The sequence below is a fragment of the Urocitellus parryii genome, chromosome 6, assembly GCF_045843805.1.
Source record: "Urocitellus parryii isolate mUroPar1 chromosome 6, mUroPar1.hap1, whole genome shotgun sequence".
Classification (NCBI taxonomy): Eukaryota; Metazoa; Chordata; class Mammalia; order Rodentia; family Sciuridae; genus Urocitellus; species Urocitellus parryii.
In genome coordinates, this window is record NC_135536.1 from 157,234,506 (window position 1) to 157,251,960 (window position 17,455).

Below are 17,455 nucleotides of genomic sequence, written 5' to 3' on the forward strand. Positions count from 1 at the left end.
AAAGCAGGGAAAAAACTGAGAATTATTAAGCCTAAAATTCTGCTTTTTAGACTAGTAATTTGGGGAAAAAAATCTTTGTCTGCTAAATCTAGCATCTGAGGACCCACAGATATAATTTCTCTTAACTCTTTTTACCCTTAGTATGGGGCACACGTTCTTATTTTTTTCTTGAGTAGTGAACATTTTAGATAATATACTATAACAATTCTGAATTCTTACTTTTTTCCCTGCAGGGAGTTGTTTTTTGTTTACTTCGATTAAATCTTTAATGTCTCTCTTCTTCAAAGTTTAGTCACTGATATCAGGATTTCTTTTCTTTCTTTCTTTTTTTCTCTCTTTTGTTTAGATATTTAAACCTGGAGTTATCTTGGGTATCTTAATGTTCAGCTGAAGATTGACCAGAAATTTTGCTCAAGCACTTCAAGGCAATAAGGCTTCCACTCTAAGCTGATAGATCTGTGTGGGGGCTGGGTAGACTATTAAACATCAGACTGTTTTCAAGTTTGCCTAAGCTTTGACTTTATACTGAGCTCTCTTGCCTCTCCATATTCAGTCTCCATTGGCTAGGGATACGTGGGTGGCTTTGGCCCACTTTGGCTTACGCAGAACAAGTGCATAGGCATGAGTCATGGAAAGATACATGGAGAATTTATCATGAATGACATCCTGGAACTCCCTGTTAAACCCTTGGCCAATTCCCAGTCTATCAATCACCACAAACAGGACCATGATCTCAGACGAGGTCCTCCCTGTTTGCTTGCCACTGAGATTTTCATCTTAAGGATGCTCCAAATCAAGTGATCCCTGTTCATCAGCAGCCACAAAACTGTTGGTTTTTACAACCTGCCTTGTGGTGAAGCTATCACCAGATAGAGCTGGGAAGGAAGGGACAAGCCCCACTCCGCCCTGCCAGAACATCACAGACTAGTATATTGTTAGCTGAATTTCAGTCATTTCCAGGAACTTTTCAGTTTTTGCCTACCTTTGGTTGACTGGCAGAGTGCTGACATGGCTGGTTTTTTACAGCTTTATTTGATTTTGTAATTACTTTTTGGGGAGAGAATTTATCGACCTCCCACTCCATCATGCTGTAAGTTAGCATGGCTAGCATATTTGTATGTATTTCTCTTTTCTACAACAAACATGTTTTTATTCTTAATAGGAATAAAATAATATAAAGGTAGTTATTTTAAATACCTTTAAAAAGGCAAATTAAACCTTACATTCTGAGATCTATTCATACCTTAAGTTGTTGTATCCCAAGCAAACCTGATTTTTCCTTTGTGCAGATGGGCTTGTGTGCAGAATGTGGAAGCCTGGTCCCCATGAACACGCCTATCTGTGTGGTGTGTGAGGCCCCTCTTGCTCCACAGCTGTGGCCTCAGGCAAGCCTCCACTTGAAGGTAATGAAATATGATTTTGAAAAAACCCAAATGAAATACATAGAAAGTGACCTTTGAACAATTAGGGTTTTCTTCACCTGGTGGAGTGGGCTAACAAATAAAAGCTAACATTTGTTGAAAAAAATCCATTCAAATCTTGGGTAAATATGCTGCCCAAAAGATAACTTGTAATAGGATCTATAACATTAAAAAAAAATAACTTAGACTGCACATTTTTCAAATATCCTAGTCTTTGAGTACAATACTCAAAGTGAGTGTAAGGGACATAAAGGTTACTTCCCTTGAGACAGAAAAGTATATTGAATGCAAGATAATAAGTATATATTTAAGAGAAATAAAATGAAGATTATAGCAGAGCCTCCAAGATGTTTCTAATATCTATTCTCTTTTTTCCATATTAATAGAATCTTTAGTTTATCACAAGGATCAGAAATGTAGGAATGTATTCCCTGAACATCGATTTGAAGGCCAAATTTCAGCATAACTAACAGTTTTTCCCCTGAGATATTTAAACTTTAACATTGCACATTATTTGGCTTATAATCTTGCCCTTAAGTGGCTTCATGCTTTTCTTTGCTCTATTTAATTTGCTCTATTATATATAAACAAAGAATGCTTATAACTAGTCACATGGAAAAAAAAGTTACATATCATCATATAAAATTTTTTAAAATTTGACAAATGATGAAAACTTTTTGGTAGGATGGTTGAACATACAACTGTATCTTTTTAAATTTACAATTCCATTTACCTCCTCTGTAATCCCAAAGAAACATCAATAGAGGATGAAATATATTTAATTAAGGGATAAAAAAGCAGGAATTTTTAGAAATAAAGGAAATACATGGACTTAATTGTACAATAAGAAATATAATATTTCTAAAATGGGCTTATAGATTCTAGGTGTGCAAAATGTATTAAAGGAAAAGCTAAGTCCACTTCTTGTTCCACCTCCAAGCTTCCTTCACTGTGAAAATTTCAGTAGTATCCCAGGATATGTAAAACTTCAGAAATTAGATTTTGAAAAACTGGTTGGGCCAAAGTCAGATAGATGAAAATTTACTAAGTGCTTTGGTAGGTAATTATTTTCACCCTTAAACTTCAGAAGCTACCATGGGGAGCTACCAAACGCTTCTCGAAACCCATCTTTAGGCTTCATATACATGAGAGAAAGAAATAAGCTCTCTCTTATTTAAGCCACTGTTATTTTTGGAATTTTTGTTAATCAAAGCAGAGCCTACTCTTGTTAATATGTTTTCTCAGGATGTTTGGAGATGTCTTTTCAAACTCCTTGGAATATTCAAAACAGGAGGAATAGGTGTCACCTACAGCCTGCATGGGGAGGAAATAAGCAACCCTCAGAGTTGTGGGCTAGCTGGAAATAAAAGTCTGAAAAAGTAATATTAAGAAATAAACTCAGGGCTGGGGTTGTGGCTCAGCGGTGGAGTGCTCACCTAACACAGGTGGGATGCTGGGTTCGATCCTCAGCATCACATAAAAATAAAATAAAGGTATTGTGCCAACTACAACTAAAACAAAATATTTTTAAAAAAAAGAAACACAAAAGATGAGAAATATATTTTTTTCAAAGTGAGGGCTTGATGAGTAGAATAGACCTGTTTCAACAGAAGGGTCTGATCCTAAAAAAGAGAAAAGCCCATGAATGCCTTATTTATAGTGAAACACACCAAAGAAATTTATCGTGAGGAGGGCTTCTTCAAGGTAAACAAGAAGCTGGGGAAATTGGCCCAGTTGGAGACTTATCACTTGCGTAGTTATTCTTCCTCTTCCAGGCAGCTGGACCCTCAAGGCTGTTTAAGTACACTGGTATCTCTTTTACCCAAGGCAAGCAGTCATTTAAATTCAAAGCTATTGAACTCATAAATTCTTTGCCAGGCATGGATGGATTGGGCTCCATTAACAGTGAGCACCTGCAAATGGGCGTGTCTTTCTACACCTTTACATGGAAAGATTCCAGATGGGGCAATCAAGCTGTCCAAGGCTATGGAGTTCAAAGCAATAATTTATTAGCCACTCCTGACAAACAGGGATGTCTGTTGTCAACTAAATTAAATATGTATCACATTTCTTCCACCTTTAAAATCTGTAGTTCTAAGGAGAGAAATAGTAGAAATAGATTGGACTGGACAGTGGATAAGGGAGGTGGATAGAAAGGACAATAGAATTAATTGGTTATAACCATGTATTAATTGGTCATAACCTTGTATTTGTATACATGACCAGGGTAACTCCATACTACGTATGACCACAAGAGTGGAAACCTAATAGAACAAGTTATACTTTATGTATATATATTCTGCCAAAATACATTCTACTGTCATATGTAACTAAAAATAAAAATAATAAGTAAATAATAAAACCTGTAGTTCTTCGTTCTAGGAAGGAAAGTAATTTTTCCTTCAATTTGTTGTAAGTCCTTTATTGAGAGTAAACATAGGACTGCTATATTGATTAGTAGCATTAAATCCAGGGGTGGTCCCTTTATTAAAGGGCAATTTCTGAAAGAGATGGCCACTTGCATGTTATTTCTATTCCATTGGTGGTCCAAAGTTGGCATATACCTTATAATAAAGAATGTAAGATATAAGAATTCAAAGGAGAACTTAGAAAATCAAGCCTGCTTGACTTCAATGTCACTTTTTCTAAGGGAATTATTGACTTTGAAATTATTGAGTAAACTAGCTTCACATTAACTAAATATTCCTAGAATTTGGTACAGCTTCCATAAAGGGATGTTTCAAACATTAATTTTCAAAAATCATGGGAAATAATGATTGAGGGTATCATTATTTACTACTGACTCTAGAAGTGAGACTCTTGTGATCATTTCTTTTTTTTTTAATTTTTATTGTTGGTTGTTCAAAACATTACATAGTTCTTGACATATCATATTTCACACTTTGATTCAAGTGGGTTATGAACTCCCATTTTTACCCCGTATACAGATTGCAGAATCACATCGGTTACACATCCACTGATTTACATATTGCCATACTAGTGTCTGTTGTATTCTGCTGGTATTTGTTTTCCCCTAGAGTTTAGTTTATTTTAGCACTAGGATTTGTGTGTGTGTGTGTGTGTGTGTGTGTGTATGTGTGTGTTTGTGTCTGAGGTTTGAACCTCTACCAGTAAGCTTTTTGTTTTTTATTTTGAGGCAGGGTCTCACTGTGTTGTTGAGGCTAGTCTCAAACTTGCAATCCTCCAGCCTTAGCCTCCTGAATAGCTGGGATTGTAGGTGTGTACCATCATGCCTGGCTTATTTTAGCATTACATTTTTATGATCATAAGATATATTCAAAAGTGTATATATTGCTTAATTTTGTTTCTTTCAATGAACATTTGAATACTTCTTGGCATCCTCCCTTCTACTTTTTTATTTGGAAACTTGACTACATAAACAGTATACTTCATTTCATAAGAATTCATAGAGTTGTATGAGCCTAAGGAAGTCTCTGGAAACCTGTATTTGGGTCCTTGAACAGGTTGTATTGGGGGAATGGTTCTAAAGACAGAGTGAGGTCTCTAGACCAGTCCTCCATTTATCATATGGCATTTGGGCCTTGTGCCAAACAGCTGGTATCCTTCACCATTTTGTGGCCATGAACCTTCCCTTAGCTTCATCTGGTTTCTCTTTGTTCTACCATGTACTTCTACCATGATCTTTCGGGTGCTGAGCAGCTTTTAAAGACTTCTTTTGATTTGTCTTTTTCTTAGACCATTGTGTTGGTTTCTGCATACTGTAGTCCCCAGGCTTTCACCCTGAGACTCACTGCCTCCTGCCTAGATTCAGTGACCCGGGCCCCTGTGTACCATGGTGGTCATGGTGGCTACAGGACAGAGAAGAAAAATTCATGAATTCTATCAGGGTCAGAGCAAGGGGTGGTTTCAAAAAGAAGATGTCATCTGACTGGATATTGTGGGGAGCATAAGAGTTTGCCAGATTAAAAAGTGGTGAGACAAGCGTTGGCTCATGTGTAAGCATGTGGAAGACTGGCAGGGGACAAGGGCTGTTCCAGGCATGTAAAGTCTGCGATGCCCTACTAGTTCATTTCCAACATTCTGCCCCATTTTATTGTGTCAATTAAAGCTTATCATTTGGGTATTTGAAAATTGTTCTCAATTTCCAACTCTTTTATAAAAAAGTTTTATCCCATTGACTAAACTGGGTCTATTAAATTGGTTAAAACCATTCAACTAGATGATATGTTGCAACTGCTGTGGAAGAAATGGAAAATGCAGGTATTGACTTTTTTTTAGCATCCTTGTTAAGGCCATGATGGTGGCCTTTGATGGTGGCCTCAATTCCAAATCATTCCTATGAACATCTATGATTCTATGGATACAGTGGTTGTGATATACAATGATTTTTATGTGATTGTGGATCATAGTCACTGCTCTGAATGGAAGTGGGCTATGGCATAGTGTCAAACGCCATCACAAAAACCAAGATACCATTTAGTAGATCCAGTGCAGTAAGGTAGACCACCACCTTGAGAGATTCTTTGTAGTATCTCAGAATGGAGAAGATGGAGGGCAGTATGGGCATTTATTACTGGGAATTGATGACTTTGTTTTCCATATTTTTAATTGGTGCATTATAATTATACATAATGGTTGGACTTGTTACATATTCATACACGCACACAATGTAACAGTAAAAGGAATGGGTGAACTTAAAGAAGGTTTGCAAGAGCGAGCCCAAGTGTGAATTGTGGACTATGAGTGATAATGATGTGTCAGTGTAGGTTCATGGGTTGTAACAAATGTACCACTGTGATGCCTATGTTAACAGAAAGGCTGAGTGTGTGTGGGGACAAATGTATGTAAGAACTGTAATGTCTGCTAAGTTTTACTGTAACCTAAAACTTCTCTTAAAAATAAGGTTTATTAATGAAAATTTTACAATAGAGGTTTTGTAAGGCAGGACTAAGATTGGGCAGAGTGTAGACTGGGCAAAGCTGTGATATACATGTTTTGGTTTGTGGACCCTCCAAGATGGTATCTTGAAGTAAGATTCTGGATTTGGTAAGTAAATAACTTTAGTTGGATTACAGTCTTCTCTTCTTAGAGGAAGTATCTCCTGCAGCAAACAATAAAATCATTTTTGTTCTATTTCAGTACTTTTAAACACCAGAACAAAAAAATTGTCTCACTTCTTAATGAGTTTCACTAGATCATGTCTGAGTTGACACCTTCAGGCATTTTGTAGCTTAAATCTTACAGAAAAACCCTGACAATTGCAGATTATTCTATGGCAACTTTAAGAGACGTTAGAATCCTGGACCCAATGAGTATCAGGAATTAGGCCCAAGACTGTGATTCTCTGCCACTCATTTAACAGTTAACCTCTGTCTGCCCTTTAGGAGATGCCTACATTGGGAATGTGGTTTCCTGAGTAGGTACAGATTCCTAAGAAAATGTTAGGAATCTTCTACTGAAATGGAGTTAATCAGACTTTGAAATGTTGGGATTTTATAGAGCTATGTGGTGATATTATAAATGAAATCTCAGATGTTGAGATTTCTTTTCTTCATGATCCTTTACCTGTACCAGTTTCTAAACATTCTGTATTAGTTTGGGGATGCCTAGACTCCACAGTCCCAGAGTACAAAGGAATATTCAAGCATCATGGTCATTGAAAATTGAAAAGATAGTATCTTGAGAGTACTGGCTGATCCAATGTCAGTAGGTATAGCAAACTCCCAATAGCTGAACCCTAGTTAGACTGTTTTGACCACCTTTTTCCCTTCTCCATCTCCTGTGTTGTACCTTAACCCCAGGGTCCTGACTCAGAAAGTTGTCCTTACAATTTCTTTTCTAAAATAATCTTTCTTCTTTCTTTTTTTTTTTTTTTTTTGGCACTGGGGTTTGAACCCAGGCATGCTTTATCACTAAACTACATTCCTAACTCTTTTCATTTTTAATTTTGAGACAGGGTCTCACTAAGTTGGTTAGGGCCTCACTAAATTGCTGAGGCTGACCTGGAACTTATGATCCTCCTGCCTTGGCCTCCCAGTTGCTGGGGTTGCAGGCATGTGTCACTATACACAGCTACTTCTTTCATTTCTAAGTGAGAAAAAGAACCTAGAGCCCCATGGGTAAAACCTAGTCCCCAAACAAGATTATTGGAAACACAAAGAAGCTGGTCTCGAATCTTTCTGTTTACTATTTATGCTATGAAATGGAGAGCCTACTGACCATCGGACTTCTCCCATTGGGTGACGGGGATGGGAAACCTTACATACAATCAGTGCAGAATTTTTGAATGTCCTTCAAAGACCAAATGAATACTATTTTAAGTTTGTTTGGGATTTTGTTTCTTTTAAAACTGTGCTAATTTATCTGATGCTATTTATTGTTGTAATAATTCCTAAACCAATCTAATCTTGAGGACCTTAGTGTTATAATAGGGTCTAGAGCTGGATGACTAACTACAAAGATTGCTTGATGATTTCTCTGCAATGTTATTTGCTCACTTGTTCTTCTTCTCTGTTGATAAGGAGAAAGTAGTCTGCCGCACCTGTGGCACAGGGAATCCTGCTCACCTGAGATACTGTGTCACCTGTGAGGGGACTCTGCCTTCAGCACAAGAGGTAGGTTGACTGTATGTGCCAATTCTATATCTGGGAGCTACTAAATGTTTAATATTGATGTTAATAGAGAGTTTAATCTGCAGTGGGGTAAGAAGGCTCCTTCACCCAAAAAACCTTCTCATGGTAAACTAAAAGCAACATTGCTATTTGTGCAGAGGACTTTATTATTTATCAATACATACTTGTTCTCAAAGTCTCAAAGAGAATTCAGCAAAATCTACAGTTTCCTAAGAACTTTGCAAGGTCAGCTGGCCGTAGCATGTGGGGGAAATGGACCCATCCACATTTTAAGTACAGACACGTATGTCTCTGTTTACTATCTAGATGCAAATGCTGCTTTTAGAAATTAGGAACATTATAGGTTTCCTGCCAGCCTATTTTGGGTGTTGAAATGAAAGAATAAGAGAATACGCAACTTAAATACCATTAATGGTTTCAGTTTAGATGATTTATTTTACGTTCATAAAATGTTTTTGATGAGATTCCAGGTGACTCTTGCTCTGGCCTACCAAGAAGAAATTGGCATTTAATAGCCAACCTAGAGGAAAAAAACTTGCTTCATTTGGGCTACTATATGTATTTTCAACTGTGGGGTTTGTTCTCATCTTAAAGAGGTTCCCTGGAAAACTAGACAACATGCGATGATTAGTGTGGTTAACATGATTAGCATCAAAGGGAAGTATGTTAGTTCCCTAGAGATGCCAGATCAGACCACAAACCATTTCACAGTTCTGGAGGCCAGAAGTCTGAAACTGAGGAGCAAGTCCTGGAGAAAGAACTGTTTGAGCCCTCTATCGTAGCTTCTTGTAACCTCAAGCTTCCCGACTCTTAGATACATCCCTCCAGCTCCTGCCTTTGCTGTCACATGATGTTCTCCCTGTATCCCTCCACATTGCTTCCTCTGTGTGTCTGCCTCTATGTCATGATTTCCCCTTTTTATAAGGACACTAGTCATACTGGAATAGGGCCCACATTAATGACCACATTTTAACTTGATGACTTCTGTAAAAACATTCTGAGGTATTTATATAAGGACCTCAACATATATTTTTCTCGAGAGACAATGGAAGCAGTGGACAAGATACCTGTGGTGTGTGTGTGTGTGTGTGTGTGTGTGTGTGTGTGTGTGTTTTCTGGGGATTGAACACTGGGCATCATAAACGCTAGGCAAGTGCTCTACCACTGAGCTACATCCCCCACCATGGACAAGATAGCTCATGAAGTTGTATCTAATCACTTGACAGTCTTTAAGACCTTGATTTGAAGGAACTTTGTTTCTAGATTTATTGAGCTAGGATTAATGTGCAATAAAATTCACCTATTTAATTGTAGAGTTTGATGGATGTTGGTAATTATATATAGTCACTTCAACTACCACCACAAGGAAGACATTGAACAGTTCATTTACCATAAAAAGTTTTATCATGCCTCTTTGGAGTTGAGCCCCACCCCCCACAGTCACTAATCCCAGAAACTGCCCATTTCTTTTGACATTAAAATTTTGCCTTTTATAAAAATTTGTAGTTTTTTTGTATTTAATTTCTTTCACTTAGACTGTTTTTGAGATTTGTTCATGGTGTTGCATATATTAGTATTTTTAAAAATATTTTTAAAAATTTTTGATCATTGAATAGCATTCCTCGATATGGTTATACACTATTAATTGATTCACTCATAGGTTCTTGTGCTGTTTTCAGTTTCAGAATATTATGAATAATGCTACATTCACATAAAAGTCTTCGGGTGAACCTAGTTTTTTTTCTCTTGGATAAATACCTATGAAGTATTTCATAATTTTATGAAATAATGCTTCATACTGTTGTCCAAGATTACTACACATTTTACATTCCTCCCAGCAACATACAAAAGTTCCTTCCAGTTTCTCTGCATAAATACCAACACTTGATATTAATTGGGCATTTATTTCATGATAGTCCCTTTTTTAAAAAAAATTTAGTTATAAATAAACACACAGTATCTTTATTTATTTTTATGTGGTGCTAAGGATCAAACCCAGTGCCTCACAGATGCTAGGCAAACTCTGCCACTGAGCCACAATCCCAGCCCATGATAGTCCCTTTTTATCATTTTAATGTCTATAGGCTCTATAGTGATCTCCTTTCTCTCATGCCTGTTATTTGTAATTTATATATGTGTGTTCTCTCTCCTTTATTCTTTCTTTTTTTTAAGAGAGAGAGAGAGAATTTTTTTTAAATATTTATTTTTTAGTTTTCGGCAGACACAACATCTTTGTTTGTATGTGGTGCTGAGGATCGAACCTGGGCCACACGCATGCCAGGCGAGTGCGCTACCGCTTGAGCCACATCCCCAGCCCCCTTTATTCTTTTTCTGTCTGTTTGGCTACAGATTTGTAAATTTTGTTGATTTTTTTTCCTAAGAACCAGGTTCTGGTTCATTGATTTTTTTCTGTTGTTTTGCATTCTGTTTTTCATTTTGTTTTTCTATTATTTCTTTTTCTTGGGATTAATTTGTTCTTTTCTCATTTCTGAAAGTGAGAACTCAGATGATTAATTCCATATTTTTTCTGTTTTAAAACACAAGCTACAGATTTCTAAGAACTACTCCAGCAGCGTTCACAAATGTACTTATGTTGTGCTTTCACAATAATTTAGTTCAAAATTTTCTAATTTTTGTATGATTTCTTCTTTGACCTACGACTCATTTATAAGGTGATTGTTTAATTCTCAAATTAACTTTTCCTAATTATTGTACTTTATTGATGTAAAATTTAATTATATTGTGGTCAGAGAAGACATGATTTCATTTTTTTAAATTAACGAGATTCATTTTATGCCCGGCATATGATTTAACTTAGAAAACATATAAGGTGCGCTTGAAAATAATGTGTGTCCTATCATTGTTGGGATAGTATTCTCTAAATATCAATTAATTATAAGTGGATTGTTGTATAGATCTTATGTTATTTTTATACTTTTGTCTAGTTCTTCTAGTGAATATTGAAAAAGGAGTATTAAAACCTTCAACTACAGGAAGCGAAAGACCTTTACACTGAAAACTGTAGAACATTGATGAAACAATTTGAAGATGACATAAATAAATGGAGAAACATCCTGTGATTGTGATTGGAAAATTTAATATTGTTAAAATGTTCATATTAAAGATTCGAGATGGCATTCAGGCATGGTGGCACATGCATATAATCCTACTGAGGCAGGAGGCTCACAAGTTTGAGCCCAACTTCAGCAACTTAGTGAGATCCTGTCTCAAAGTTAAAAATAAAATGGGTTAGGAATGTGGCTCAGTGGTTAAGGGTACCTAGGTTCAATCCCCAGTACCAAAAAAAAAAAAAAAAAAGATTCAAGATGGCAAATAGGGGAAAGGCTGCATTTCCATTTGCTCTATGACTTTGGATTCAAGCAGCTAGAGTACTTTTTTCTGAGCTGTTGGGAATCTACAAGGATGCTACAAGTTTATCAGGTAGAGACTAAACCCAACCAAGAGATAGTGCATCTTGTTCCACACACAAATTAATCATACTCAAACTTCAGCAATGCTTTAATACAAAAAACAGAAAAGACAAACTAACAACCAGGCTCCAGCTAGGAATAGCTGGGCGGGGGGTACTCAAGTCCCACTCATGGACACCTACTCAAATAGAAAAATCAGAATTAACACCAAAATTATGGATATCACACCTAAAAGTTGTCTCAATCTAGATCAATCTAGGGCACTTTGGCAAAAGAAGGCTGTGCCCTAAAAGGCTCACACATAAGAGTGGAGGAGAAATCCATCCCAACAGATGCATAAAATCCAACACAGGAATAAGGAGATAAAGATATTGAAAAAGAACAAAACAGAAATCTTGGAAATGAGAGATACAATAAATCAAATAAAATGTTCAGCTCAACATCTTAATAGAGTAGACCATACTGAAGACAGAATATTAAAATTGTAAGACCAAGTGGCTGACCTTGAAGATGCGGACAGTATGAAAGAAGATAAAATAAGTAACCATGATCGGCATACAAAAGAACTGTAGGACAACAAAATAAATCAAATTTAAGAATCATTGGAATTGAAGAAGGTTGTGAGATGCAGGCTTGTAGCATGGATAACCTCTTCAGGGAAATAATAACAAAAATCTCCAAACCTTGAAAATGAGATGAACATCCAGATACAGAAATGCAAATAGACAAGATCAAAAAAGAACTTTTCCATGACATATTATGATTAAAATATCTAATGCATAGAACAAATATAGAATTTTTTAATATTTATTTTTTAGTTGTAGGTCAAAATACCTTTATTTATTTATCTTTTTTTAAAAAATTTAGATGAGTAGACCTTTATTTTATTCATTTACTTATACATGGTGCTGAGAATCAAACCCAGTGCCTCACACATGCTAGGCAAGCGCTCCACCACTGAGCCCAAGCCCCAGGCCCTATTTATTTATCTTTATGTGGTGCTGAGGATCGAACCCAGGGCCTCACACATGCTAGGCGAGCACTCTACCACTGAGCCACAACCCTAGCACAAATATAGAATTTTTAAAGTCACAATAGAAAAATGTCAGGCCATATTTAGTGCAAGCCAATCAGATTACTTCTGATTACTTATCAGACAAACTAAAGACTCCAGGAGAGTTTGGAATGATGTGTTCCATGCTCTGAAAGAAATAACTGTCAACTAAAGTTGCTGTATCTATAAACTATCCTTTAGAATTGAAAAACCTTCCAAGATAAGCAGAAACTAAAGAATTTATGACCACTAAGCTGGCACTACAGACAGTACTTCATATAGAAGATATAAAAAACACTCAAGAGCTCACAAATAGACCAATATCATTTGAAGAGCAGCTAAGCAAACAAAAGAACCAAATTAAACATTAGAAATAAAGTAAAAGGAATTAAACATCTCTATAATAATTTTGAATGTAAATAGACTCAACTCCTAGTTAAAAGAAATAGGCTGGCAGAATTGATTTAAAAACCAGACCCAACTATATGTTGTTTGTAAGAGATTCACCTTATAGCAAAGTAATCTATAGGCTGAAAGTGAAAGGATGGAAATTAATATACCCAAGCCAACAGAGTCTAAAAACAAGCAGGAGTAACTACTCTTATATTCAACAAAGCAGACCTCAAACCAAAATTAATCTGAAGAGAGAAAAAAGATCACTTTATAACAGTAAAGAGAATTATCCAACAAGAAGATATAACAATAGTAAATATTTATGCTCCAAAACATTGGTATACCTACGTATATAAAAGAGACATTACTTGAATTAAAGATTCAGACTGACCCCAGGACAATGATACCAGGTGCTTTCAACACACCTTTCTCACCAATAGATAGGTCATCCAAATATTGAACTCAGTAAAGACTCTTCAGACCTAAAAAATATTATAAACTAAATGAACATAACAGATTCTATAGAATATTTGATGAGAGAATAGCTGAATACACTTTCTTCTCAGCTGCTTGTGGAACCTTCTCCAAAGTAGACCACATTTTAGGCCACAAAGCAACTCTTAGAAAATACCAAAAATTATATAATTTCTTGCACCTTAGTAGAATGAAAATTGAAATCAATACAAAAAAAAACCCTATAGAAACTACATAAATGATACAGTGTTGAGTGATGAATGCAGAGAAATGTTAAAATTTTAAAATTCTCATGAAAATAATGATACAATATGCCAGAACCTCGGGGACACTCTGAAGGCAGTTTTAAGAAGAAAGTGTATAGGTATGATTGGCTACCTAATAAAATAAAAAAGATTCCCAATAATCTAATGAGGCAACTCAAGGCCCTTGAAAAACAAGAACCAATTCCAACTCCAAAGCCAGTAAAAGGAAGGAAATAATTAAGATGAGAGCCAAAATCAATGAAATAAGAGAATTTTTAAAGAACTACAAAGGATCCATGAAATGAAGAGTTGATTCTTCAAAAAGATAAACAAGATCAATAAGCCCTTTGTCAAACTAACAAAAAGAAAAAGACCAAAACTAATAAAATCAGAATGAAAAAGTAGATATCACCACAGGTGCCTCAGAAGTCCAGAGTGTCATGAAGGACTATTTTGAAGTATCATTAAGGACTAAAACTCCAGTAAACTGGAAAACCTAGAAGCAATGGATACATTTCTAGACATATACAGCCTGCCAAAATTGAATCCAGAGGACACGGGAAACCTAAACAGAGAAATAATTAGCAATGAGATAGCAGCAGTAATAAAATGCCACCCAATAAAGAAAAACAAGGAACAAGATGGAGTGTAAGCTGATTCTACCAAGCCTTTAAAGAAAAACTAATGCCAGTGTTCCTCAAATTATTGCCAAGAGTTAATAAATAAATGGGAGGGATAGCATCAAATTTAAAAGGTTCTACACAGAAAAGGAAACAAGAATGTGAAGAGAGAAGCTACAGAATTGCTAGCTACTCTTCTGACAGAAGATTAATATACAGACTATATATAAAGAACTCAAAAAACGTAACACCAAAAACCAAATAACCCAGTTGATAAATGGACAAAGAACTAAGCAGACACTTCTTAAATAAAGAAATACAAATGGCCAACAAATATTATGAAAAAAATGTTTAACATCATTAGCAATTAGGAAAATGCAAATCAGAACTACACTGATAATAGTAGCCATCAAGAATACAAACAATAATATGCTGGAGAGGATATGGAGAAAAAGGAACACTTTTACACTATTAGTTGGATTGTAAATTAGTACAGCCACTATAAAAATCTGTATGGATGTTCCTCAAAACACTAGGAATGGAACCACCATATGGCCAGTTATACCACTTCTCAGTATTTATCCTAAGGAATTAAAAGTCAGCATACTATAATGATATATACCCATGTTTACAACAGCACAACCCACAGTAGCCCAACTATGGAACCAGCTTAGGTAGTGTCAATGGATGAATGAATAAAGAAAAATGGTGTATGATGAAGTTTTATTAAGCCATAAAGAAGAATGAAATTATGTCACTTACAGGAAAATGGATGGAACTTGAAAACATTATGTTAAGCAAAATAAGCCAAATTCAGAAAGTCAAGGACCATATGTTTTCTTTCATATGTGGAATTTAGGAACAAGGAAAAGAAAGTTTGGGGGGAATATCTTATGAGAATCAATGGGAAATCAGTAAAGGAAATGGACCAGGGGAGGGAGGAAGGAAGAGGAAGGGGAAATACTGGGGGCTGTTATTGTCCAAATATGTTATAATATTTGTGCATGTGCAAGTATGTAACAAAGAGTCCCACCATTATGTACAACTATAATGCATCAATAAAAAAATGTGGAAAAAATGTTCATACTACCCAGAGCAATCTACAGATTCAGTACAATTCCTATCAAAATCCCAATGACATTTTTCACAGGACTAGGCAAAACAATATTAAAATTCATGTGGAACTACAAAAGACCCAGAATAGCCAAAGCAATCTTGAGCAAAAAGATAAAAGCCTGATTTATTGCAAACCTATAGCAAATCAAAACATCATGTTACTGCCATAGAAACAGACACATTCATCAATGGAACAGAATATAAAACTCAGAAAAATAAATCATGCATTTGATTAAGTTGCTAAGAATACACATTGAGGAATGAACAGTCTCTTCAATAAGTGGATAGCCACATGCAGAAGAATGAAGCTAGACCCTTATCTCATATATGTATAACAAATCAACTCAAAGTAGGTTAAAGACTTAAGCATAGGGCTGGGGATGTGGCTCAAGCGGTAGCGCGTTCGCCTGGCATGCGTGCGGCCCGGGTTCAATCCTCAGCACCACATACCAACAAAGATGTTGTGTCTGCCGATAAATATTAAAATTCTCTCTCCCTCTCCCTCTCTCACTCTCTCTTTAAAAAAAAATTCTTTTAAAAAAAAAGACTTAGGCATAAAATTTGAAACTGAAAAACTTTTAGGAGAAAACTTCAAGACATTGGTCTGGGCAATGATTTTTTTTTTTTTTAATATGACTCCAAAGTACAGAAAAAAAAAAAGACCAATGGGATTATATCGAACTAAGAAGCTTCTGCACTCAAGGGAGTCAATCAGCAGAATGAAGAGACAGTCTACCAGATGGGAGAAAATATTTGCAAATCACATGTCCAATAAGAAAGAGGATAATATTCAAAATATGTAAGGAACTCAAATCAATGGTAAGAAAACAAACAACCTGATTTAAAAAATTGGAAAAGGACCTGGGCAGATGCTTCTCAGGAGACATACAAATGACCAACAGGCATACAAAAAAGAAATGTTCAACATCAGTAATCATCAGAGAAATGTAAATTAAAACTACCACGAGATACTACCTGATGCCTGTTAGAACAGCGATTATTAAAAAAAAAAAAAAAAGACAAAAATTAGCAAGTATTGGCAAGGATAGGAGAAAAGGGAATCCTTACACATTGTTGATGGAAATGTAAATTAGTACAACTGTTATGGAAAGCAGTATGGGTGGTCCTCAGAAAATTAATAAAGCTACCATATGATCCAGTAAGCCCACTGCTGGATATTTCTCCAAAGGAAGTTAAGCCATTATGTCTAAAAGATAAATGTCTGTACTCCTGTGTTCATTCAGCCTTAGTCATAATTGCCAAGACATGGACTCAACCTCTATCTATCAGCAGATAATGAAAATGTGATATATATAAACAATGAAGTACTGTTCAGTCTTAGAACAAGAAAGAAAATCTTTTTTTTTTTTTTAATTTTTAATATTTATTTTTTAGTTCTCGGCGGACACAACATCTTTGTTGGTATGTGGTGCTGAGGATCGAACCCGGGCCGCACGCATGCCAGGCGAGCACGCTACCGCTTGAGCCACATCCCCAGGCCCTTTTTTTTTTTTTTTTTAAAGAGAGAGTGAGAGAGGAGAGAGAGAGAGAGAGAGAGAGAGAGAGAGAGAGAGAGAGAATTTTTAATATTTATTTTTTAGTTCTCGGCGGACACAACATCTTTGTTGGTATGTGGTGCTGAGGATCGAACCCGGGTCGCACGCATGCCAGGCGAGCGCGCTACCGCTGAGCCACATCTCCAGCCCAAGAAATTCTGTCATCTACAAAAAATAGATGAACTTGAAGGGCATTGTGTTAGGTAATATAATCCAGGCACAAAAAGACATACTGAATGATCTCAGATGTGAAGTGTAAAAACATAAACTTGTAAGAACCAAGAGTAAAATGGTTACCAAAGACTGGGAGATGTGGGTTTGGGGAGATGTTATTCAAAGGACACAATGTTTTAGTTAGGAGGAATAAATTCAAAAGATCTGTTATAGTTGTTGTAATTATGATTAGTAACAATATATTATAAATTTGGAACTTGCTAAAAGACTAAATTTTAAGTGGTCTCACCTCAAAAAAAAAAGTATGTGAGGTAATACATTTTAAGTGGCTTGATTTAACCCTTCCACAATTGATAT

The 17,455-nt window shown here is 35.9% G+C and overlaps 1 protein-coding gene across 1 annotated transcript in view; it reads left to right on the plus strand.

The window, feature by feature from the left end:
* Dzank1 (double zinc ribbon and ankyrin repeat domains 1) overlaps window positions 1–17,455 on the plus strand; it is a 77,663-nt gene that overhangs the window by 30,254 nt on the left and 29,954 nt on the right. Inside the window, exons 9-10 of the mRNA XM_026400706.2 lie at window positions 1,290–1,403; window positions 7,925–8,017. Coding sequence (XP_026256491.2) covers window positions 1,290–1,403; window positions 7,925–8,017 — 207 coding nt within the window. The remainder of the gene's footprint in view (window positions 1–1,289; window positions 1,404–7,924; window positions 8,018–17,455) is intronic.